The sequence below is a fragment of the Anolis carolinensis genome, chromosome 2 (genome assembly GCF_035594765.1).
Source record: "Anolis carolinensis isolate JA03-04 chromosome 2, rAnoCar3.1.pri, whole genome shotgun sequence".
Lineage (NCBI taxonomy): Eukaryota > Metazoa > Chordata > Lepidosauria > Squamata > Dactyloidae > Anolis > Anolis carolinensis.
The window spans coordinates 219,607,310-219,632,635 of record NC_085842.1 but is presented as its reverse complement, the minus strand read 5'-3'; the positions used below and the strand labels follow the sequence as shown (position 1 = coordinate 219,632,635).

Sequence of the window (25,326 nt, the reverse complement as noted above, 5' to 3'; positions counted from 1 at the left end):
TTGCATTTGCGCCTTGAGTATTTCACTTTTGAAAAACTCCCATCCATCCTTAACTCCCTTGTTTTTTAATATCGGCGTCCATGGAATGCCTCTCAGTAATTCCTTCATTTTTTGGAAGTCAGCTCTCTTAAAGTCCAGAATGCGTGTTTGACTTGTCTTAGTTTCAGCATTCCTTTGTATTGCAAACTGCAGGAGCACATGGTCACTTGCCCCTAAGGATCCAACCACTTCAACTGTATTGATCAGGTCTTCCACATTTGTTAAGATTAGATCAAGAGTTGCTGATCCCCTTGTTGCCTCTTCTACCTTCTGGACCATAAAATTATCTGCAAGGCAAGTGAGGAATTTGTTGGACTTTGTACTCTTGGCTGAGTTTGTTTTCCAGCAGATATCGGGATAATTGAAATCGCCCATGACTACTATATCTCTTCTTTGTGCCTGTTTGGTCAGCTGTTGACAGAAGGCTTCATCAAGTCCTTCATCCTGACTCGGAGGTCTGTAGTAGACACCCACGACAAGATCTTTTTGAGTCCCGGTTCCCTTGATTCTTATCCAGATGCTTTCAAGCTGGTTTCCCGGATTACAGTCTTGCATTTCTTCTGCAACGTAACTGTTTTTGACATATAAAGCTACTCCCCCTCCTCTCCCCTTTGTTCTATTTCTGTGAATTAGAAAAAAGGCCAGTCCCACACATCAAACAACATTAAAGAATATATTATATGTTCCTCCTCACAGCCATAGAGAACAGAGAGCTTACAGATGCCAAAGTCTGAAGAGATGGAAATGCTAAACACTGACAATGTTTGCCAAACTACTCTCATATATAAAAGTTCTCATAAAAGTGGTATTAGATATAATACTGAAGATCCTGTATTTATTGAGCCCAAATTTCCATCCACTCAGTCTCTATATTCCTTTATGGTGAGAGGTTTTTTTCAAACAATACTTTCATATGGGATTCATTTGCATGTGCTGATGCCTTCGGGAGTCACTTTTGTCTTTACATGAGATGGTCCAATCATACCTTTGGACCTCATAAAACCAAATGTCTGAAATGTTCCCCAGAAGTGTTCTTTCTGCATTGCCTCTTCATTCATCTTCATCATCATCGTCTTCTTCAGCTGTGGCGCAGCTGGTTAGTAGTCAGCTGCAAGAAATCACTACTGACCGAGAAATCATGGGCTAGAAGCCAGCCCAGGTTGGCGTAAGCTCCCAACCATTAATAGTCTAGCTTGCTGTTGACCTATGCAGCCCAAAAGACAGTTGCATCTGTCGAGTTGGAAATTTAGTTACCGCTTATGTGGGGAGGCTAATTTAACTAATTTACGACACCATAAAAACCTCCAGCAGTGTGCGGAAGAATGAGGGAGTATTCCATCAAGAACTCAGTATCACAAATGGACGATGAAGCAGCGGCTCCCCCTGTGGCCGGAATCGAGCATACCCTCATTAAGCCAGAACCTGGAAAATGTTAAATTGCCTCTGTGTCTGTCTATATATGTCGTATGTCTAATGGCATTGAATGTTTGCCATGTATACGTGCATTGTGATCCACCCTGAGTCTTCTTCAGGGTGAGAAGGGTGGAATATAAATACTGTAAATAAATAAATGAATACAAGTACATACATACATATTGTAAGCCTGTAAAAACCTTGATAAAATACAAGTAGTATATAATCTTTAAAAAGTTTTATTTATTAATACAAAACGCCTGTTAAGATGTGTTTGAATTAAAGACACAGCAAATAAAAACACTCCATGGGCTCTAAGGCACCCGAATGTTACAGTGTTGCTATGGCAAGTAGGGCTGTCGTCTTAGGATACTTAACAAGAAGGAAGCACTGCATACCTGAGGTACTGTCAATATGCCATCTCCCTGTTTAGTAAGATCAGTGTGATATCAGAGCAATAAGTATTCTAGTATCAACACCTTATGCCACCAGCAGAGTAATGATATTGAGCCGTTTTAAGAAGGCACAAGCAGAAGTGTTTATCAGAAGTGAAAACTGAACAGTCAACTCATGGAGCAAAATCTGCCCGGGCTCAGCAGAAGGACAGGAGGGTGAGGAAACGGTTACATCCCCTTCAAGTCAATTAACCTTCAAAACACTTCACTTTATGCCAGGGACAAAAATAATGTTCAAAATTGGTAGGTTAACAAGATGGACAATCATATACTACTACACTCCGTTGAAATACAACTACATCAAAGAACTAATTTGTCAATATTTGACAGGCTATATCTTGCCTCCAACCTGTTCTACACCAAAAAAAGAGAATTGAGTCCTAGCAGGGAGGGAAAAGAACAGAAGAGAGTGACAGATGGTGGACTTGCTAAACCTTCAAGCTTAAAAGGAAGTCTTTAGTTACTGTATAACATTCAAACATTAACCTTTAAATCCCCATTTGTAATAGTGTTCATGTGGCTTGGATGTTCAAAATGTTTGAAACTCTCAGCAAGTTCACACAGCCTGAGGTTCAAATTTAATTCGCCATTGTTTTCCCTAAGAGGAAGCCAACTTTTATTATGTAAATATTTTTTTATAGATTCGAGGTCATTATTCCTAAACATTAAATTAGCCATACACCTTTCATTTTTTCCTGTAAATATACAAATCAAACCATCACTTGCTACAAATACAAAAATACTTTTTAAGTTTTACAATGAGTAACCGGACAAATTTATGTACAAGGAAAATACCATGTCTTGTCACCTAGATCTTCTACCTGAAGAGTCAACACAATCAAATTGAGTAATCGTTTTGCTCAATTGCACTAACATCGGCAAACCTATTCCAGAATAAAAACCAATCAAGGTTGTTAGCTCACAAATTTCATAATCTAAGAAAAATGTCTAAAGTGCTTAAGGCATTTCCTCTCATCACATTATCCTATTTCATTCAACTGATATGGGACTATCCTGTTGAGCAGCGACAGAACTAAGCACCAATATCACAAACAATTTCACAGTAATTGCCCAAAAGAAAAAAAAATAACCTTCCGTTTTCTATCAGTTTATGCTTCCAGATGTATGTTAGGAGACTCCTAACACTAGAACTGCATGTAATACACGATGCAAGTTAGTTCACCTTTTAAAAAATTATTAAGCATGGCTGAACTAGATATACTGTGTGGACATGCATACTTTGGAAGAAGAACCATTGCCTTAGTCCTGCTTTCAGGTCTTTGTGGTTAGTAGAAATCTCCTCCTAAATGGTGTCATTTGAATTTTGGGTATCTCACCAGGACACAAATGAACTGGATGTTGGTTTACAACACTCAAAAGCAACATCACTAAACCCTTTTCTATACTGTTTTTCCCAACAGTATCTGGTGTTTGATCTTGAAACCAGTTATCAAAACATCTTTATTTTAGACAGCATAAGTGCAAGGAATAAAAAACTTGAGGTTAAGTGCGGCAAACACAAAAAAGTATCAGTATCCAAAGCACAGAGAAGTGCTGTATAGAAATTAACACTGGAATAAATAATCTGTTCCTTGATTTCTGGAATACATGATAAACAGAAAAGGACATTTAATTGATCTTTACTCTGATTTTGTGACAGGGAACTCTTTTGGAAGTGGACAAGAGATACTGATTAGAGAAGCACAGCCACATAAAGAATTCTTAAGAAACAATTTACGCAGTTCAGTTGAGAAAGTTAACATCCAAATTGAATGGCTGCATTGCTATGACTGTGTATATCTACTTTCAAGACAAAAAACAAAAAAATGAACACACATCCTTTACTGTCCTCTTGTGAGGTGTCTCACAACTACTAGCAAGCCTTGGAAAAATGAGCAGGAAACCAGGAAAAGTGGGAAGGAAATTACCATGAAATGTAACATGCCATCTTAATTTATGTTTCGGACTCCATGCTATGAAACAAGCACTTAAGAGACTTCAAAACTGGAATGTATAACCTACTTTTAATAGCTAAAGGAAAAATGCTTCAAAGCCTTGAGGTGGATCATTTAGAAGCTTTCATAATGAACACAAAGCATTTTTCCATGTTATAGAATTAAGGTAATTGATGTATTTTAAAGGGCTTAAGAATTAAGGTATATATGTGAAACAAGTTATGTATTTATCACTAACTTAAAGCAGCATGAATGGATTCTGAGAACTAAGTCACTTCAAAGAGGTCTGCCCATTTAGAAAAAAAGCTAGATATCAGTTTGACCAACATGAATGAGGCTGAATTTGATCATGTAAAGTAATCCCACCTTTACAGGTATTTAATTCAAGAAAAATGAAAGCAAAAAGCTCCTTAAAAATTGACTTGGCATAAAGATTACACTCTTATAGTAGTTAATGCAAGTGACATCTTCCATTCTACAAAATATTCTATGTGGTTATATGCCAGTTTAAACTGTTGCATGTGGAATGGCTAAGTAGATGTTGCAAGTTTAACCATAACAATGAAGGAGCAATCTTAAGCTGAAGGACGCTGATCAAAATAGAAGTATTTAAGTCCTTCCTCTGGTAAAATATTAAGACTAGCTTTATTCAGTTCTAATTGTTAAAGCATCAGTGCATGACTCTCTAGCTCAAGTTTTTTTTTCTCAAGGGTCAGGAGGGAGTGTTAGAGGTTCTAGAGAGAAGAAAAGCAATGAGGGCTTTTAGACTAAGCTCATAATTGTCTTGGCTATATATCGTGTTGAAGTGATCAATTATAAGCATCCATAGACAAGTAGTCAAATTTAGTCTAGTGGAAGCACATAGCTACAACTTTGAAAACTTTCTTCTCTAAAAAAAAAGAAACGATTCCTATTTTCTTATCACACTGCAGATTCACAGTACATTCCTGCTAACACTTCAGTTCAGCCCTAAACGTCTTGCAGTAGTGGCACACAGGCCTTAGAAACAGCAGGAACACATGAAACCGTGGCTCACAAACTCTTCAAATACTACCTGCAAAGAAAAGCAGTAAACCCTAGTAGTGGAAACATCACTGGGCAACATTGGTTAGGCTACTAGCAGAACCGCTTAGTCCGTTTTCACTCTTCTGCAATGTTTTCACAGCAGTAGGAACCTGAAGTCCCGTTGTCAATGTAAGACCGCCACACCAAACCTTTAATTAAAAAGAAAAATAATATGAAGGGTTTTTTTCCTCATTTGTACTCAAAAATTTTTTTAAAAATCAATGCCCTATTCAGGCACTGTTATATGTCTGTCCAATGGCAGAGTGTAGGCAGTGCATACTTTTATCTCACTGCCCCATGGCATGCACACGCTTAGGAAAATTTAACTGAAGAATTGTTTGACTAATGTACATTCCTCTTATTTTATCCCCACACAATTCTAAGGAACCTTTTTAAAAAACTGGAATAACCAAATCAGATTTTGACCAGCTTTGCTCCTCAGGAATAAGGTAATATATATACATACATATGCTCATTAGACCGGAAATCCTGGTACACTAAACATTTGAAACCAGCCTCAGCTTTTTTGTGACAATATGAGTTTTTTTCCAAATAATACATATGTTTTACTTGTGTGATAGCAGAAAGTGATACAATGGACAGTACTTTAAGCAGGAATTATGAAGAGTTAGTGATATAATAAACAGTATTTTACACAGTAATTATAAAGAGTTAATCAGTTAATAAGAACTAACCATGAAGCCCGGCAAGATGGGTTGGGTAAATTTTGTTTTGAAGGTGTACAACAATTGCTTTGAAGTTGCATTATAGAAAGAGAGCTGACCTAAGAAGAGGGAAAAAAAGCAAATTAACACTTCAAATATATACCGATTTATAAAATATTTGTTTCATTTTAATTGCTCTACTGATTAAGAAGTATGATTCAAGCTCTGTAGGACAATATCTAACAACTGCCAGCATCCATACTACGAGTAACAAAATGATTGGAGAAAGCTATTAGCAAATTACACAATTTTTCAGTAAAATATATTGAACTATAGAAGGAGAAATCTCTCCTGCACACATACTCATTTCTACATTTATTGTTTAAAATCCATTTCAATTCCAAATTGGAATAAGACGGTTACCACCTGATGTATACAAGATAGTAAAGACAAAGGTTTCCCCTTGACATTAAATCTAGTCAATTCCGACTCTGGTGGTGCTCATCTCCATTTCTAAGCCGGAGCTCCTAGGTCATGTGCCTGGCATGACTGCATGGAGCACCATTACCTTACCACTGAAGTGGTTGCTATTAATGTACTCACATTTGCATGTTTTCAAACTGCTGGCAGAAGCTGGGGCTAACAATGGGAGTTCACCCCGTCCAGCAGATTCGAATCACCGACCTTCAAGTCAGCAAATTCAGCAGTTTAGCGGTTTAACCCGCTGCACCACTGCAGCCCATAACCAATGGTTCTATTCATTCTTTACTGTTCGCAATGGAGCTGCATAAGCCAATCCAATGCTTAGATAACCACAAGATACTCACTCTTCGCTATCATAGTCTATTAAATGTTTACACACGACCTATACATCTGAAATGAATACCTGCTGGCATATGGCTAGGCTAGTGTTATTAAGACATATCTAGCTTTAAAAGCTGCACTTTATTCCATCCAAAGTTAAAGAGATCAGCAAATCTAATCACTTCTCTGTTTCTTTGTTTTGTTACAGCATTTATAACTCTTGCTGGCAAAAATCCATTTTTCAACTAATCTCACTGGAAGGATCTTTATGTCCTACAAACAGATGTGTGGAATAAAAATGAGAAGCTTCTCAAAGAACTTGCTGACTTGCAGGTTCATAAAGCTGAGTGCCTCCAACCCCAGTTGGCAACCAAGTTCCAAATGACAATGAGATACATACAATTGTCCCTTCCAAAGTCAAAGTTTGAAAAAATCAGTGTATTTCTGTATATCGTAATTTAGGGGAGAGGGTGGGGTTAGACTATTGTAGAAGTCATCCCACAACTGCTTCAACCCTCGGGAAGTACAAGCAATTGAAGTTTTCCAGCTTTTGTGTTAAACTCCACTAGGGCCATCACTCGCAGCTTTGGTCCTCGTAACCCTGTTTAAACCAGTTTTGTTGCATATTGTAAACATGGGTAGGAACTATGTGGCCTTCCACATGATACTGAATGGCATATTCCCAACCAACATCAATAGTTATGATGGGTGCAACAATTCGACATCTGTGGGGTTACATAACTTCACAAGAATCTTGAACCATCCTTGTGTGCTATGGCCTAGATCAAACTACAGAAATAAAGATATGTAATTCCCACTGTTTCAATAGGTTACACCAGTTAGGACTGGGAACTGAATTTAGGAAAATGCACTTCTCTTGCTCTGAAAAAAAAGCATCCCACAAATCAACTTAGATGTAGATTTCTTCACAACAATTCATTACAAAATATTTTGAAGACTTAAAATTACCTCCATCAAAGTCACAATAGACTCCTATTCTGTCTGGAACAACAACATCTAACGATTTTGCTTTATTATTGTGCTTGGCAGCAAATGTGGTCTGGAGCCAGTTATTTACATGTACACACCAGCTGGTATTAGTTTTTCCCAGCTGGTCAAATTTCCCCATATTTTTATATGCTACTCCTACACTGTAGGATTTACAGTCTTTCTGTGCCTTTACTTCCCAATAATGCTGCCCGTTTTCAATAGAACAATCACCTGCAACAAAGCACAGAAACGTCAGTGAACACTTTCAAGTAAGTTTAAACACATAAAAATCAGGCATTGGGTTTTTCAATGTGAATTACAATGTCATGCCCCAATGAAAATCCAAAATCATTCTAGTATTCCCTATACAGAAGCAGCAATAAAGTAATGTTGCAAAGACCATAACAGCAACAAAGAGACATTGCAAACACCTTACCTAACACAGTGTATGATTCCCCAGTAAATCTATCTCTGCTGCCTCTAATTAAAGGTGAACGGGAGGTAACTGATGACCGCTTTGGAGATGGAGTCCCACTTCTGCAAGATGACAAGAAATGAATTGGCATCATGCTGTGATACACAAGCTATTGACACTGCAGTATGTGAGTAATGGCAACAAGGCAGCCTGGACACTTAGGGAAAAAACAGAAGCATTTGCAACCATATTTGGCCCACATTCTATTAGATAGATTTGTTCAGCTAGCCATGCTTCATGCAGAGTCAGTCAATATAAATAGCCATGCACAAAACGTGCTACAAGGATGGGAGGTGAAGTTATACTGTATCAACAAAAAGCTGCTATTAAAGAAGATCAGATGGTGTATGTTAGAGGACATGAATGAATGAATGAATGAATGAATGTGAGCATTCAGTGTTAATTGTGCGGGGGAGGGGGGGATGACTTTACAAAAGTGAGTAAGACCAATCCGATTAGAAGTTTCTTGAAATCAGACAGATCTCCATCAGCAGCTCTCCCTGCAACACTGGCACGATCTCATCACCCACCCCCTTTGGAATTACACTGACCACTGTCAGTTCATTACATCTCAAAAGGCATTTCTGGAGACTAGTCTGAGTCTTTGGGGGGATTTTTATAATGGATTAGATCAGTCTGTAAAGCAGAGAGTCTATGGCAGAAAAGTGGTGTCAATGTAATTGCATTATTATTTTCAGAATAACGTCCTAATGTGGATGCTGAAGACAATGAATACAACACTGAAAAGGTGCTTTGGAAACAATGCATACTAAAGAAAAATTACTTACCAAAAGAAAAAAGAGAAATAAGTGAAGCATGAAAAGATAGCAAAGCCAAGAAAATTAAAGCATTTACTCAGGGGGGAAAGAGGTCACACATAACAGCACTAGGTCCTACTCTAAGTGTACCTTTAACTATGAAGCCGTTCTGCTTTCTACCATAAAGGCGTTACTTTTGCTTCCAGGTTAGGGAGAAAAATAGCATGCTCGTTACAAAAAAAGGAATTTGTTACAAGGCAGGCCAGACTGCAATTAATCCCCGTCTTGCAGCCAGCAAATCTGACCCAAATGCTGTCATGCTATTTTTCAGGTAAGTGGTCACAGATCCTTTCACCAAGAAGAAGACAGTTACACTAACAGCCTTTACTAGTATACACAATAACCTGTGCCATCTTTTAGGATATTTGGTTTATTTACAGCATCTGATCACTTCTATAGAAATAAAAGCCAAATTTTCTATAACGATATTGTCCAAAGACACTAGTGCCTTTAAAGCTATCTGTTGCAGGGGACTAGCATACGTCTCCTGCAATATGTCAAAGACTGGCACCATATTTGTATCAACTGACTACAACTGTTTCTTGCTGACTTGGAAACTCACCAGGGACTGATGGATCACACTGATCATGGACCCCCACTTTGAGTAGTATTGATGTATCCCATTCAACTTCTTAAGGAATGGTAATTGTACTATTCTCATTTCTATTGCATTTGATTTGTTCAACTAATTAAGTATAAAAGTTTAAGTTGCAGACATTCTCTATGAGAAGCCACACAAATCAGCTAAGGCAACCTATTTAACTACTTGGTTCTATAGAACTAAGTCAAATTGATTTACTTCAGTCAAATTGACAGAGGGTGAAAAGTTGGTATCCATACTACAGCAGTCACTTGCTAGTACATTTAGCAATTGTTCCCTTCCCAGTACTGTTTAGTGACACAGAATTAGAGCACCACATTTCAAATTTCGATCTTACTTCACCAATTGCTCCTAGAATAGAAAGGGAAATATACACTGTGATAACTGCACATGTTATTAAATTGAAGTTACTGGAAATTAAATAACAGGGTCTTTGGTTTCAAACCTAAATCTGTTTTAGCATTAGCTACAAATTGAAATTTCAGGAAAGAGCTTTATAAATCCAGACAGTATCAGGTAGAGGAAGGATGAGGAAGGACAGAATCTGTTGTAGCAAATTGTCTCTTCCAGATTATTTTAAGGTGCTGCTATGATGTTCATTTTGTAACTACAAGAGAGCAAGCTTGTTTTCTGCTGCCCTGCAGACTAGGACACGGAACAATGGCTTCAAACTACAGGAAAGGAGATTCCACCTGAACATTAGGAAGAACTTCCTCACAGTGAGGGCTGTTCGGCAGTGGAACTTTCTCCCCCGGACTGTGGTGGAGGCTCCTTCTTTGGAGGCTTTTAAACAGTGGCTGGATGGCCATCTGTCGGGGGTGCTATGAATGCGATTTCCTGCTTCTTGGCAGGGGGTTGGACTGGATGGCCCATGAGGTCTCTTCCAACTCTACTATTCTATGATTCTAAGACTCGGTAACAAGGGCACTTCATTTTATCACAGTGGGGTGAATTTTCACCCACCCCTCAAACCACAGCCACTGCTAAGATCCCTCCATTTATTTCAAACAAGAAAGTGATGGATTGGGATTATAGTCCCATTATGGAGGACATGGAAAATCACATTAAAAATATTACAGAAACCAACATTATCTTATTGACATCTGATGACTTCATACTTTTTTTTTGGTAGCCATTTTCAAGTTGCAAATTGTTAAAATTCAATAGTGTCTTATATACTTTTCAGAAAGACAGTTTACAAATTAATGCAATAGATGTCCATCTCTTAGGGGTGCTCTGATTGTGCTTTTCCTAAGGGTTGGACTGGATGCCCATGTGGTCTCTTCCAATTCTATGATTCTATTGGAATCATAGAATTCCAAACTGTAGGATCCACAATAGAGGTTTGTCTACTGGTAAAGGCTGTTGGGTTGATTCATGCTAAGTCTAGAGAGCAAGAACTGAAAGTAGAGCACTGAAGAGTAGAGCTGGAGGCTACATCCTATCGCTGGAAGGCACATTATCACCTTGTATTGTTCTTCAGAAGGGTGATCTGGCCACTGTTAGACAAAAATAGGTAGTTAAAAGCTACAACATGGCTATATACAGCCTTATTTTTTAAGCAGGAATATCTTCTTTAGAATTAACATTATTTGCTTATTTGCAATCATGGTCACTGAATGTACTTATTTACAAAGAAAACATTCAAATTTCTTACAAATAAAAATATGACAACTCTTTTAAGCTATATATCTCATAACAGATTTAAATGTTAAGCCTTACTGGAATTTTACAGAAGCTTCAGGTGTATGTGTATGTGCCTTCAAGTCACCTGTCGGCTTATGGTGACCCCATGAATTTTCCTTCTTAGGAAGGAAATACTCAAGAGATGGTTTTTCCAGTTCCTTCCTTTGAAGTATAGCCTACAGCATCTGGTATTCATTGGCAGTCCCCCATCTAAGTGCTAAGCAGAGCTGACTTTGCTTAGATTCCAAGACCAGAAGAAATCTGATGATTTAAGGTTATTTAGGCTTTCCAAAGTTTCACCTACTGCACTCAATTTATTACCATCTCCTTTCAGATATGGTGGAATGAAGAATCTATCTACTACTACTAAGATCAGGACTCTATGGAACTGACCTAGCTTGTACAAGAGAGATTTTAAAAATTAACATACGTCTAGACACTTTGTTATTTCCATTACCATGGAAAGTGTTTAACACACTTAATGCCAGAAATAAAAAACTACAGAGAAGTATGAACACATACCACACACTTGTAGTGCTTTTTACATAATCAAATTCTGTTGACAAAAATCCTCAATGTGAACTTCCCAATGTTAGGACAACCAAGAAATATTTTTTATACAATTATCATATACTCACTTTAAGATTAGGAAGGTTGTCAGCATATGAACTTTCAAATTTACAAATCCATACCTAATGCAGACATACTGACTATGGCAGTGATTATTCAAACTGTTCTCATCTTGTTGTTGTGTCAGAAGTTTCACAACACCTACCTGTAGTGCTGTGTGTGCTCTCCCCTACGCAAACTTGTCATTTCCCCAACTGCTTTTTACTTCTCCTATGGACTAGTAACTTGCTCCACTAACTTGAATGAAAGGATGGCTTTTGTTTACATATCTGGACCATGCTGTTCCTTAGATAGAAAGATACCAAATGCCAAACATTCTGTAAGTGTATCTTCTGCTTTTTCTCATCCCCATTTTGCAACCTGGTAAGTGGGAAAGCTTACTGCTTTCCAATAGATTATAACTTCAGTACCTTCAGTCATTTTTTGAATCATTCAAAAGGATGCTGGTTACAAAGGTTGTTTCAAAGGACAGCTTTTTTTAACACACCTAGATTTGGAAAAGACTCTAAAGTTTCAGATTTGATATTCATGTGATAGCAGAATAGCAATCGCTCATACAGAAGATTGTCTTTATGTCTAAAACTTTCTATTTTAGTAAAAACATCAAATCAGTGTTTTAAAAAATAATGATTTTCATTGTTTTAATTTGTCTTTATTTTCATCTTTACATATATTTACACCACACAAAAAGCTGCATCGAAGGAATGCAGTTTTCATGCATGAACAGTTTCAGAGAATGGACAAGTTCTTAACCTCAAGTTCATACTTTTTAAAAAATGAGACAAGATCCACTTCAGCTGTATACCCATCTAGAACTTTGTAATGATACATTCTTTATATGTTGTGTCATTTTTAATTCCTCATATACAATATTATTTGCTTTCAAAGCTTCTTAAACTAGTGGTAAAAAGTTTAGTATCAATAACCTTTGTGATCATCAAGTTTAATGTTTTAGTTGTATTTTGAATATCTTGGGCCCATATAAACTTTCTACCTAAAAGACCAAAAATATATATCCACCATTTAGAACTGATAAAAGAACCGAACCCTCCACAGTTACAACAGGTCCATTGCAATTTCACAATATCCATATTACCTAGCAGCTGTTGTGACACTACAATGTACAAGTGTCTATCACCATGCCTCCATTGATAAAATGGGCACAGATGTTATTTCTATGGAAGAATTCCGTTTTCCTTACCTGCCTTTGTTCTCTTTTCCCTTTATTTTGTTTTCCTGGCTCTTGCCTCCAGTGGAGTCCCATTCAACATAGGAGTCTTCAACTTTCAAATTAATATGAGATGATGAACCATCCAGATTGAATAGAAGAGCTGACCAAAGACAAGATACAGATCATTTTACTCATATCCTTTTCTTCAATGTTAAGTAAGCTACTGTCTCTAAATTGACTAGGTGGATCAGATCTCAATTATGACCAATCACACAATGTGATTTTTTTTTCTAAAACTTGACAACCGTATTTTAATGTGTTGTCAAAGGCTTTCATGGCCGGGATCACAGAGTTGTTGCATGTTTTCCGGGCTGTATGGCCAGTTTCAGAAGTATTCTCTCCTGACATTTCACCCTCAGATGCCTGCCATAGATGTGGGCGAAACGTCAGGAGAGAATACTTCTGAAACATGGCCATACATAATTGGAGCCTCCGGTGGCCTAGAGGATAAAAGCCTCATGACTTGAAGGTTGGGTTGCTGACCTGAAAGCTGCCAGGTTCGAATCCCACCCGGGGAGAGCATGGATGAGCTCCCTCTATCAGCTCCAGCTCCATGCGGGGACATGAGAGAAGCCTCCCAAAAGGATGGTAAAACATCAAAAAAAACATCCGGGCGTCCCCTGGGCAACGTCCTTGCAGACGGCCAATTCTCTCACTCCAGAAGCAACTCCGGTTGCTCCTGACACGGAAAAAAAATGGCCATACAGCCCGGAAAACATGCAACAACCCTGTGATCCCGGCCATGAAAGCCTTCAACAACACATTAAAACATCAGGAGAGAATACTTCTGGAACATGGCCATACAGCCTGGAAAACATACAACAACCCTGTATTTTAATGGCTCTAGTAGGCTGATCTGAATACCTTCAGTCAGAATCTTGCATCATTGCACCAAACAGGTGCCGAAGCAAATTCTGGTTCAGGTGTCATTTGTCCTAGTTTACAATGCAAAATGAGACAAAAAAGGACTTAATATCCCCAGTTAAATCTTTAAAACAGTTCCTTTTTTGTGTTAAGAGCCAATTTGTCATTAGAGCTCTAGAGTAACCTGCCTACTACAGTAAGCGTTTAAGAGCTACTGACTGAAGGAACAAGTGAAAAATGTTATTTGTTTTCAAAGCTGACTAAATAAGTGTTGCTATAAGGCAAAATGAGCAGTTGTTACTCTGGCAGAGCATTATAAGACATTAGAGAAAATCGACCATCTCCAGATCTTCCACTGGTAAAACCAAATTCAAATTCATCAAGTGGGAAGAGCTTAGTCTTTTCTGTAATTCCTCCAGTATTAAAGTTTACAACCCACTCAAGAGGTCTATTTTTACTGTCATAAAGTCAGTGTCAATAAAGTAAGCAGTACTCTGGTCTCTAGGAATATTACAATACAATCCTGCATTAAGAACTGAGTCACTGTTCCTCATTGGAATTTGTTTTTATGCACATTTAATCTTTGTTACTGCCAGCTAAGCAGAATAATTGAGCCTATGTTTCTGTGCCTGCCTTCACTTTTGGAAGCTAAACAATAGCTGTCATACTAAATAGAACCTATTCAATTAGACTGCATTAAAAGCAGCTCTTCGCTATTTCAACATACAAGCTTTGAAATTCCTTTAGGAAAGGTCAACAAGGCAACGTGAAGACTGTAACAAGAAAACATCAAACTTGTATAAACAGACTCCAAGATAAATTTGAAAATAGGTTAACAGTAATAATAAAATTGAAAAAAGGCAGCTGTTGGGACTGGCACAGGCTCAGAAGTTATGGCTGACACTGATGGTTATAAAACAACTAAGGATAGTCTGCTACCAACATACTAATGCATCTTTCATGGCAAGTCAAAACACAGTGTATGCAAAGCTGTGCAATGCAGCTCCCTAAAAATGCTTTGCAGTAGTTCTAATCTTAGGATAGAAACATGTGGTGATACAACCAACTGCAAAAACCCATATGGGCATATGAAAGCGCAACTGTCAGGGAGCCAGATCCTTTTCAAATCTGAAAGAGAGATTTCGTCTAAGGATGTAAAGATTTAAATATGCTTTGAAATTGCCGAACCCTCTACAATAGCTTTCTAGACATTTCCTTTCGCCTGAATTTATGTACCTAGACAACTGGTAATTTTATATGCTACAGTAAAACGATCTCTCTGCATAGGCCCCTTGAATGATATCTTCAGTATGTGCTCACATTCAATCTCGGCTGCCAGGAGACATCACAAACTGAAATAACCTCCAAAGCTGGCTGAGATAATTGACACTTACTTATTCTAAGTTTTCTATTTTCACTAGAGTAATGTCCTTTGGAAGCCATTCAGTATCGCAAAGCACGCTCTTCAGCTATAGAACTAAACCACAAAAGCTGTAATTAAAAGATGCCTACTGCCCAAATGCACTCCTGTATATTTTATAACCAGGATAAAAACTATTCCCATATTCGTGGCACTATACCAGGGGTGGGAAAAGGGTGACCTGTGAACTGCATACACCACTCCGTTTAGGTCTTTTTGCTTTTCTTTTGGACACTGGCAGACCCCTGTACCGCCCTGCCTTCAACCCCTTCCCAAATCTACAACAGTGAAATTAATTGAAAAATCAACACTCCAGCATAATGGATTGTTGAAATAAATCTTTCAGCGGCCTCCTCTGAGTGAAAATTGCCAACAATGTGATGCGGCAGCTAAAAAAGCCAACGGGATTCTGGCCTGCATCAATAGGGGAATAGCGTCTAGATCCAGGGAAGTCATGCTCCCCCTCTATTCTGCCTTGGTCAGACCACACCTGGAATACTGTGTCCAATTTTGGGCACCGCAGTTGAAGGGAGATGTTGACAAGCTGGAAAGCGTCCAGAGGAGGGTGACTAAAATGATTACGGGTCTGGAGAACAAGCCCTATGAGGAGCGGCTTAAAGAGCTGGGCATGTTTAGCCTGCAGAAGAGAAGGCTGAGAGGAGACATGATAGCCATGTACAAATATGTGAGGGGAAGTCATAGGGAGGAGGGAGCAAGCTTGTTTTCTGCGGCTTCAAATGGCTTCAAACTACAGGAAAGGAGATTCCACCTGAACATCAGGAAGAACTTCCTCACTGTGAGAGCTGTTCGACAGTGGAACTCTCTCCCCCGGGCCGTGGTAGAGGCTCCTTCTTTGGAGGCTTTTAAACAGAGGCTGGATGGCCATCTGTCGGAGGTGCTTTGAATGCGATTTCCTGCTTCTTAGCAGGGGGTTGGACTGGATGGCCCATGAGGTCTCTTCCAACTCTACTATTCTATGATTCTATGATTCTATGAAAATCTTGCAAGTGAAAACTGGAACATCCTATCATAGTTGTCCACCATGGCAATACATTCAGTTAGTACAGGACAACATAGTTACCTTTTGTCTCTAATGTCACAGGATCAGAATACTCTCCAGCCACAGCTTTGTTACAAGCACGGACACGGAAGTTCATATATTTTGCATCAAACCTCAGACCTGAAAAAGAGTAAAGGATCCTTACACACTACTATTATGTTGAACAAGAAGGAACAGGCATCACAAGGAAGGAAGTTGTTAGGATTCTTCTTGTTACATAACTTCCCTGAGTCCCTTCGGTGCGGAGAGAAATAAATTCTTATTCTTATTACATACTAACATGTAGATTAAAGTATTAAGGACATTTGAGGAATGAAAAATTACCTGAGAAATCAGAATGGTGGGATAGTTTGCAGGATACTGTACTAATGGAAAAATTAGCAAGGAAGAATACCAATCTTTCTTATCATACTTTGTTACAGAGTTTTTTGTCAATGTATCAACCTGGTATTATTACTAATATTACTTTCCAAAAACACCTTGTAACATAAAGATTACAGAGGGCACACTGGAAAACGAAGAAACACATGATTTGGTGTTATAATACATCCCCTTCCTGGGCATGGCCTCTTATAGAGATAAAATTTCTGTTTTGTCAGATTTTAAATTCTCTGCTGCTCCTTTACTCCTTGCTTGCCAATGCAATCTTTCATAGCCATCTCATTGGCTCCAGACAGAGGTTGGCCTGGCAGAGCACATGGAGAGAGACAGATTTGGGAGTCAGGGAGAAGCAAGACAGACCTAGAGGGAGAAGTGAGATAACTGAGGGAGCCTCCTCACAGGCACAAATTGTGGAGAAGGGAAAGTGGTATTAAAAATGAGTGTCATCATAGCAATTGGTGGTATGAAAGAAATTTGTAATCTTTTTTGCTTTTCAAGTGGTAGTGAAAGGGAAAGACAAAATTGTTGTTATTTAAATACAATGAAGGTCAGGAAAATTTCTTGCAACAATTTATCTCAGCTTCTACACTAGAGGTATTAAAAGTGAGTCACAGCAACTAGTAATAGGAAATATATATTTTTAACTTTTCAAAATATAATATTCTAACATAACTAAAATAATCTGCTTACTACAGAATAAACTTGTAAAAAAAACCAAAAATGTCTAGATGAAATAGGAAATTGTGGAAAATGGGAATGTTACTTAGTAGCCCATTTTTATAAACTCTTCAGACAATGTAACAAGAAAACAACAGGTTTGCTAAATTGCATTGTGAACCTTTAAATCCTGTGACAAAATAAAGCCAATATGAAGCAGATGCAACTTTTCTTCTGAGGTGCAATGACACCCTGACAGCCTGCATTATTTTTTCTTTTTCTTATATAATAAGGATTAACCAAGGATGCAAAAAAGGATACAACAACAAACATATAGTAATGCTAGAGTTATTCAATTTTAGCTTTGCCTACAACAGATAACCAGTCTATTAAAATATTTTATGAATAACCAGAAACATCAACAACATTTTATTCGATTATAATTAGATTATAATAAAACTAGTTCTGAAGGTAATTTTTGCCATAAGAAGTGCTACTGGAATTCCAGCCAACTGGAAAACAAAACAAAAATGACATTACCTGATAATGTATATTCTGTGCCCTTAATATAATCTATAGATTCCCAGCACCTCTCATCTTTTATTCGAGGAAGCCCATCAAAGTTGGTTTTTCTGTATTCTAGGACATAGTGATCAATTTTATTGTCTTCCTCTGTCATTTGCCAGGATATCGTTACAGAGTTGTCAGCTACGAGGCAATCTGATAGAACTATTTCTGGAGCTCTGGGAACTGTTAAAAAAAGACAAACAAATGAGACAATTGAACAGCTAGGATGCTTCCTCATATTGAATTATTTGGGAAGGTCAAAAGGTTGAGCACACGTTTGGGAGAGCCAAGTGTTGGAGAGTTCCAATCCTCACTCAGTCAAGGAAATCCCTGGGAGGCTGACTTTCAGCATGACATATACTCTCAGCTATCAGTGGAAAGCAATGGAAAGCCTCTTCTGAAGAAATATTGCCAAGAAACCTTCAGGACAAGGTCAACATAATTGAAGGCAAACCACAACAAACAGGATTTTGGAAACAGGTTTAAATGGTTGTTTGGCTCAATATTCACCTATAGTTACACCAATCACTTACTGATTTTAATGCCACTGATTTTAAAATCCCACTGATTTTAATGGAACCAATGTAGCAGACTATCAGGTCAAGACCAAAGTCGGAATGCCTATATCAACTTTTTAAATAGTTTTAGAACATTCTAAACTATGTCCATCAACAGGAATGTTTCCTATAGAAAGCTTTAATCTTCTTTGATTTTTGTACTAGATGTACCAACAGACTACAATTTAAGGGCACACTATGTGCTTAAAGCAACTGCCAGGCATTTACTTACTGCAGAAATTGGGAACTTTGGAAGGTAAGGGGACCATAATAGCCCCTGCCCCCAAACACCTTGGAGGGCTGAACCTCCCAAATACACATGAAAAAATAACCTACAAATGTTCCTGTAACCCAGTGGTTCTCAACCTTCCTAATGCCACGGCCTCTTAATACAGTTCCTCATGTTGGGGTGACCCCCAACCATAAAATTATTTTCATTGCTACTTCATAACTGTAATTTTGCTACTGTTATGAATCATAATGTAAATATCTGATATGCAGGATGTATTTTCATTCACTGGCACAAATACTCAATAGGTCCAAATTTGGATACTGGTTTGGGTGGGGGGGTTGATTTTGTCATTTGGGAGATGTACTTGCTGGAATTTATAGTTTATCTACAATAAAAGAGCATTCTGAAATCCACAAACCCGACCCCCAGGTTGAGAAATGCTGCTGTACACCCTCTAGTGGGTTTGTTTTCGTTGCCATGTTTTAAGTTCCTTCTGAGTAATTTTAATCATAGGATAGGCGTTAAGAAATGGAAGTGAGCAAAGGTCACTTCCTGTTTACTTCATTTAAAACAAAAAGCTTTTCCTGGGCCTACACCGACCCTCAAAGTGAAAACCATGGTAAAAGTGCATCCATCTCCTCACCCCAAAGAAATTTGGGGGCATTCCAAACAAATAAAATGGCATCGGGACACCTCACTTTGCCCAAACCTATCCTAATGGAAAAAATGCTTTGCCAGTAAGCATGTTCAAGAATTTAAGCTTCCCTAAAGGTTTGGAGAGAGAAGTCACAGATAACTACCTAAAAATCTAATTAAATAATACATTATTATTGGATCTCCAACGTGTGCATTATGTATTCCATTGATTCTGACATACCACGAACACTTCCAGCTCTAAATCCTCTGTGAGTGTGGGGGCAAGTGAGCATGGGGACAATAGGCAGTCTGCTTTGGATTTTAAGTAGGCAGACAAACTAACTCCCTCAAACTTCTGATATTAAATCTCAAAATAAGAATTCCCTCAATCTGCTATACACCACTGCTTTGTCATGGGCTATGTATGCTCTGTACATTTATGTAGCAATAAAAGATAAATATATATTGAAAAGGGTAAAAATTTCCAACCCTTAGAAGACTTTTAAGAACATTACGTATTTGTCTCTTATAAAGCACAATTCAGATCAAGTGTATACATTTTGAAAACTGTTTATTGGCATGTTCAGGCAAGCCAAAAAAGATTTTTGTCCCATTTTACCCTTGCAACAACTTTTATTGCCATGTTAAATTTAAAAAAAATTACATGGCCAAATGAGAATCTGGAGAGAGATCTTTCTAGCTCAATTCCTTTCAACATATGAATTATCCAAATGTACAGCACTACCCACAGACTCATGCAGGACTGCATTATACATTTCTCCATTAATGTAACGAAACCTACTTGAATTAAATGGGCTTAAAGGCTATCCAATTTGTATTCTGCAAAGTATTGGTTCTTTCTACTACTACCCTGGACACCAAACAATCCAACTTTTGTCATCTAGGCTTAATACATTTTGATTTTAAAAGCCATCCAATTATTTAATAATGTTCCAACATTGCATAAGGCAGCTAATATTTGGATAGTAAAAGATAAAGAATTAGTCTGTGTCATATACAATTACTGTTTTATAATTGGAGTTCAACTATAAAGTTCTTAGAAAGCCATGTTAAGTCTATTCCAAGATGAAAAACTTCAGTGCAAAGAAAAAAACACAAGAAAGCAGGCATTGTTTCTCCCAAAAACATGAAAACAACTACAGCACAATGTTAATATAATTTATTCAAATTTTCAGATGTAAAACTGATATGATTCAGTCAGTGAACCAACCAATTTGTTTTAGTCAGGAAGGCTGAAAGAAAGATTTTTCAATCAAATCTGCATATGATTTATAAGTGTAAAGCAGAACACAACTATCATTTTTCAGGCCGATGAATACACACAGAAGAGACAAAAAAGTTGACAAGGACTTAAACCCAACCTGCCAACTGAATATTCAAGAGTGAGGTATTCAGTTATAAAAGCCAAATTTGGATATGTCAGAGAGGAGAATTACTTGCATGTCACAGGTGTCATTTAAAGCTCAACTATCTGTAGCAATCTGTCAGAGTTAATGCCCAAAGTGAACACTCAAAACTGCCCAAACAAAGCCTTTCTGAACTTCCTATCAACAGATTTCAAACACAAGATGAAATCAGGTTTGATATCCTGACAGTTTGAATTTGACATTTCAGTACAAAATGTTAGATTATTCTTGCATGAACAAAAATAGGCCCTCAAAACTAGCTACACAGAAACTGGCTTTGCAGGACCAAATATTTTTTTAAAGGCAAAACTCACTGACTAGAAATTATATATGAACCCTGCTAACTTAGCAGGAATGCTGCCCCAGTAGATTAATATTTCACTGTACTTCAAGTCTCTGAGATAAGATCAGTCATAGTTTAGCTACCACTTTTCAGAACTCATTGTTTGATCAGCAGCTTCAGCTAAGCTCCAGAATTATATGTGTGAACACACCCAGTAGGTCAACAGACATTAAAAAAAATAAAAGGCATTTTATGTTATGATGTATATAATCATAATCATGAATGTGGGGGAAAGGATTATCAGAAACTACATACTGACACAAGGTGGCAAGAGGGAAATGTTTTGCACCATCCATCCGTCTGTACCACTTTTGGCTGCAGGAAAGGTTGCCCTAATCTGCTCTCTGCTGCAGACAATACAGTTACCTGGTAAAAACTTTAGAGCCTGGAGCATTTGTCTTTCTTGAGAGAAGTCCACCATCAAATGTGTCATGTTGTCACTCACTTTAGGTTTCAAAGATAAGCGGAATGCTGGAGCCATTGTGACTCTAAAGAACAAAAATTATAGAGGGGAATTCTTTAAATCTTCAACAGATAATGGTTATGCTATGAAGAATGTACTATTTATTTTACCATGGAACTTAATATGCTAATGGAATATGACAATTTTTAAGAGTATATTTCAGCTAAAATGTTGTAGAGTCTCACTTATCCAAGATAAATGGGCTGGCAGAATGTTGGATAAGCGAATATGTTGAATAAGGAGGGATTAAGGAAAAGCCTATTAAACATCAAATTAGGTTATGATTTTACAAATTAAGCACCAAAACATCATGTTATACAACAAGTTTGACAGAAAAGGTAGTTAAATATGCAGTTATGTTATGTTGTAATTACTGTATTTATGAATTTAGCACCAAAATATCACGATATATTGAAAACATTGACTACAAAAATGCGTTGGATAATCCAGAACGTTGGATAAGTGAGACTACTGTATTTTGATTGGAATATATGCCCTAGCAGTCACTTTTGTAGGAAAACGCTAAAGGCATTCAAGTGATGATAGGCACTCCTTACTATATGAAAAAACATGGTAAAATTGGCAAAAAGTTGTTACTTCCATTCATTCTAACTAATCAACATAGTGAGCATAATAAGAACATTTTTTAAAAATGTCTGAGATATGCAGCCTTCTAATATCCATTTTACAACTCTCACTAATAATGTAGTTGAAGTTTACATTACCTATTTTGGTATCACAACTTTGTTCTTCCAAGCAGGTGTAACTTGTATAAATGTCTGCAATCAAGTTTCTAGGTTCTTTAACCTCATCATTTAAACTACGTATCGTACAACCAAAACCCCAAATCCTTACTTGTCTCACTGTTTGGCTAATAAAATATAAAGAAAACCAATAACTTGGCTCATACCAACACTACTGTGACATGCGACTTTTAAAATCAAGTGAGACAAGAAAACTGAACCCTAAAATCTTGTGAGTAAGCTCTACTCATGGAAAGTGCAAACAGTGCTTTCTAATAGAAGAGGATCAAGCAACCATCTCCATAAAGCAGATGAACAAAATACAGCTCACAAGATGTTGCTGAACTGTAACCTCTGGCCTTCCTATTGGTTATGCAGCCAGAGTCACAATTCAGTAACATTTGGAAAGTCTGTTCAGAAAGATTAGCCCCCTCCCATCCCCTTTGAGGAGATGTAGTTGAAAATATCTATTCTTAATTAGTAAAAAAAAATTCCCCTTTATAGTTAATAGAAATTTTTGTGCAGGCAATTCAGTTCATTTTAAGGAAACCTAAGAATCAAATCCTAACCTTTTAATACTGGAGTGAATAAACTCTAGAAAAATGTGCCATTGAAAAAAAAATCTTTTGACATCAAGAGCTCTGGGTTGTTGTATGTCTTCCGGGCTGTGTGGCCATGTTCCAGAAGTATTCTCTCCTGACGTTTCGCCCACATCTATGGCAGGCATCCTCAGAGGTTGTGAGGTATAGAAAAACTAAGCAAGGACTGTTTATATATATCTGTGGGAAGTCCAGGGTGAGGGAAAACTCTTGTCAGTTGGAAGCCAGCTTAAATGTTCCAGCACTTCTGGAACATGGCCACACAGCCCGAAAGACATACAACAACCCTGTGATCCCGGCCATGAAAGCCTTCGACAACACATCAAGAGCTCTATTCCAATAAACATTTTCAAAGGGTATGATCTACTTCACAAGTATTATGTGCATTGGGAAATGTGTGACATAACACTTCTCTTCTGCTATACTCATGTTCTGAACAAACTAAATCTACCATACTTTAAATCTTACAAAAAAAAGTGTTAAACAGCTTAAAGAAAAGGTTAAGGTATACACTGAATCAGATTTCCTCACAGTGGCACCTGGGAAAGGAAGGGGATTGAAAATAAGAAAGATCAGGTTGCCAAGCCTTTCTTTAAATTAAACTACTGTTGATAAATTTTTGAAAAAGGGTTTGACTTTTCAAGGCTCATACTGGAGTTTCTCCTCCTCAGACCTCTCAGTCAGCTCAACAGAGCACTGAGCAGTCTCTACTATTCTTTTGTCCAGATTGTCACGCTTATTTCACTTTGGGGGGACATACTACAAAACCACACTTCAGAAACTAAACAGCCTCTTACTGCTCATGGTCTTCTGAAGAATATTCACATTGCAGGTTTCATAATCGAAGGAATGATAAAGGATCCTAACACTATTGTAAAATGTAAGATGGATCGCACAGAAAACTGGGAGAATACTAACATATGGGCAAAAGTTCGGACGCATAAATGAATGCATGAAATATTTTGAGCGACAGCACAATACTAAGTGAGACTTTTATTATGTAAAAGGGTGTGTGTTAGTCAAAGTCCACAACCTTTGGCCAATTTAAATATGGATCAGGCGTGTGACAGGGAAACATGAAATAAGACACTAGTCTGAAGATGTACTTTAGGGCTTGATCTATGCTTACCTATACTTTGAGGAAACCCTGGGTCAGGGTGAATGCTACATGTAAAAACTGGGAATTTTTATACTTAGCATGCCTATGTGCCACATACCACATGGGAACTGTGGGAAAGAGATGTTGGCAAACAGAAGTAACAGACAGGTGTATAAGACTTCTGTTTTCAGATTTTCTCAGTAATCAAGTTGTCTTTGATATATCATGCAAAACATTTTAGTTTTACTGGGTTATAGGGAACTTCCCTAAAAAGAACTGAACACCCCCACCCCACCCTAATATTACTGAAGCCTAGCATCCAAAGGTTTCTGGTGTACCCTTAAACTACACCAAATCAAGATTAGAAACACAACATACAACAGTACTAATTATATTTGTATTTGACGTCAAGACGAATGACTTGAAATGTAAATTTTCCACTCAAGTAAAGAAAACACAGAAACAGAATCAAAGAAGTTTGTACCGTACCTATCCTTGATCTGTCTGGCAGCCTTGAGGTGCATCAGGAAGAAGAGAGAGAAGGTAGTTAATGGTTTCATGCAAGTTTCATTTGCAGTGACATGCAAGAAAAGGTTAACACATGAATCTCAGGTATCGACCAGAATTGTATCAAAGATCTGCTTCACAAGCCAGTGTTAATTCACTGTTAGAAATCCAGCAACAAGCAAACAAAGCCATTTCAAAAAATCATAAACCAGGGTTTAGTTAGATGCCCTCAGAACTCAATACTGAATAGTAACATTAAAATCAGCTTCTCAATTTAGGAATAGCAGTGAAATCTGACATTCTGTTAGGCATGCATCTGTTACCCACCCACTTCTAACAACAATGTAAGATCCTAAATTTTTTTAATACTTCAAACTTTTTAAATTCAAAAGTACAGTTTGTTAGCAAAGTAAATTTCATGTTCTGATCTAGAGTTATATACTGGAGAAATGTGAAATTAAAATTAATTAAATAAAATTAATTAAAGTAGCTCAGAATAAGAATTGTTGTACTTTAGTGAGCCTCTTCATACTCTATAAATGAATAATGCAATAAACAGTGGTGTAGCAGAGCCAGGGTTAATAGTGTTCAAACTTAGTATTCAGCTGAAATTGTGATTTATTTTGACACACACACACACCTAACTCCCATGTTCCTTCTCAGTCAAACAGGAATCCCAACAGCAGCTTGAGCTGAAAGGAGTTTTCCTATTCCTATTGTAATCAAAATATTTAGGGGCAACACTGGCTTGCTCTTGAGTGAACAAGGCTCATTAGTTTTATGAATGGAAACCACTAGAAATGCTTTTGATAGATGATGTTTGCACAACCTGTGGCCCTCCTGGTATTTTGGGCTTAGGATCCCAGAATTCCTGACCATGGAACACACTGGCTAGGGCTTCTGGGAGTCTGCATCCGAAACATCTGGAGGGCCACAGGTTGTAC

The 25,326-nt window shown here is 37.6% G+C and overlaps 1 protein-coding gene across 3 annotated transcripts in view; it reads right to left on the bottom strand.

The window, feature by feature from the left end:
- Positions 1–1,675: 1,675 nt before the first annotated feature.
- The window catches only part of fsd1l (fibronectin type III and SPRY domain containing 1 like), a 45,280-nt gene continuing 21,629 nt past the window's right edge, over positions 1,676–25,326 (bottom strand). The window contains exons 5-14 of one of the 3 annotated variants that reach the window (XM_008115282.3): positions 24,365–24,387; positions 21,338–21,459; positions 17,750–17,959; positions 16,193–16,291; positions 12,798–12,927; positions 10,747–10,779; positions 7,823–7,923; positions 7,366–7,617; positions 5,623–5,711; positions 1,676–5,076 (exon numbers count right to left, since the gene is read on the bottom strand). In XM_008115282.3, coding sequence (XP_008113489.1) covers positions 4,954–5,076; positions 5,623–5,711; positions 7,366–7,617; positions 7,823–7,923; positions 10,747–10,779; positions 12,798–12,927; positions 16,193–16,291; positions 17,750–17,959; positions 21,338–21,459; positions 24,365–24,387 — 1,182 coding nt within the window. In that variant the 3' untranslated portion in view covers positions 1,676–4,953. The remainder of the gene's footprint in view (positions 5,077–5,622; positions 5,712–7,365; positions 7,618–7,822; positions 7,924–10,746; positions 10,780–12,797; positions 12,928–16,192; positions 16,292–17,749; positions 17,960–21,337; positions 21,460–24,364; positions 24,388–25,326) is intronic. The other 2 variants (XM_003223765.4, XM_008115283.3) reach the window with 2 other exon arrangements.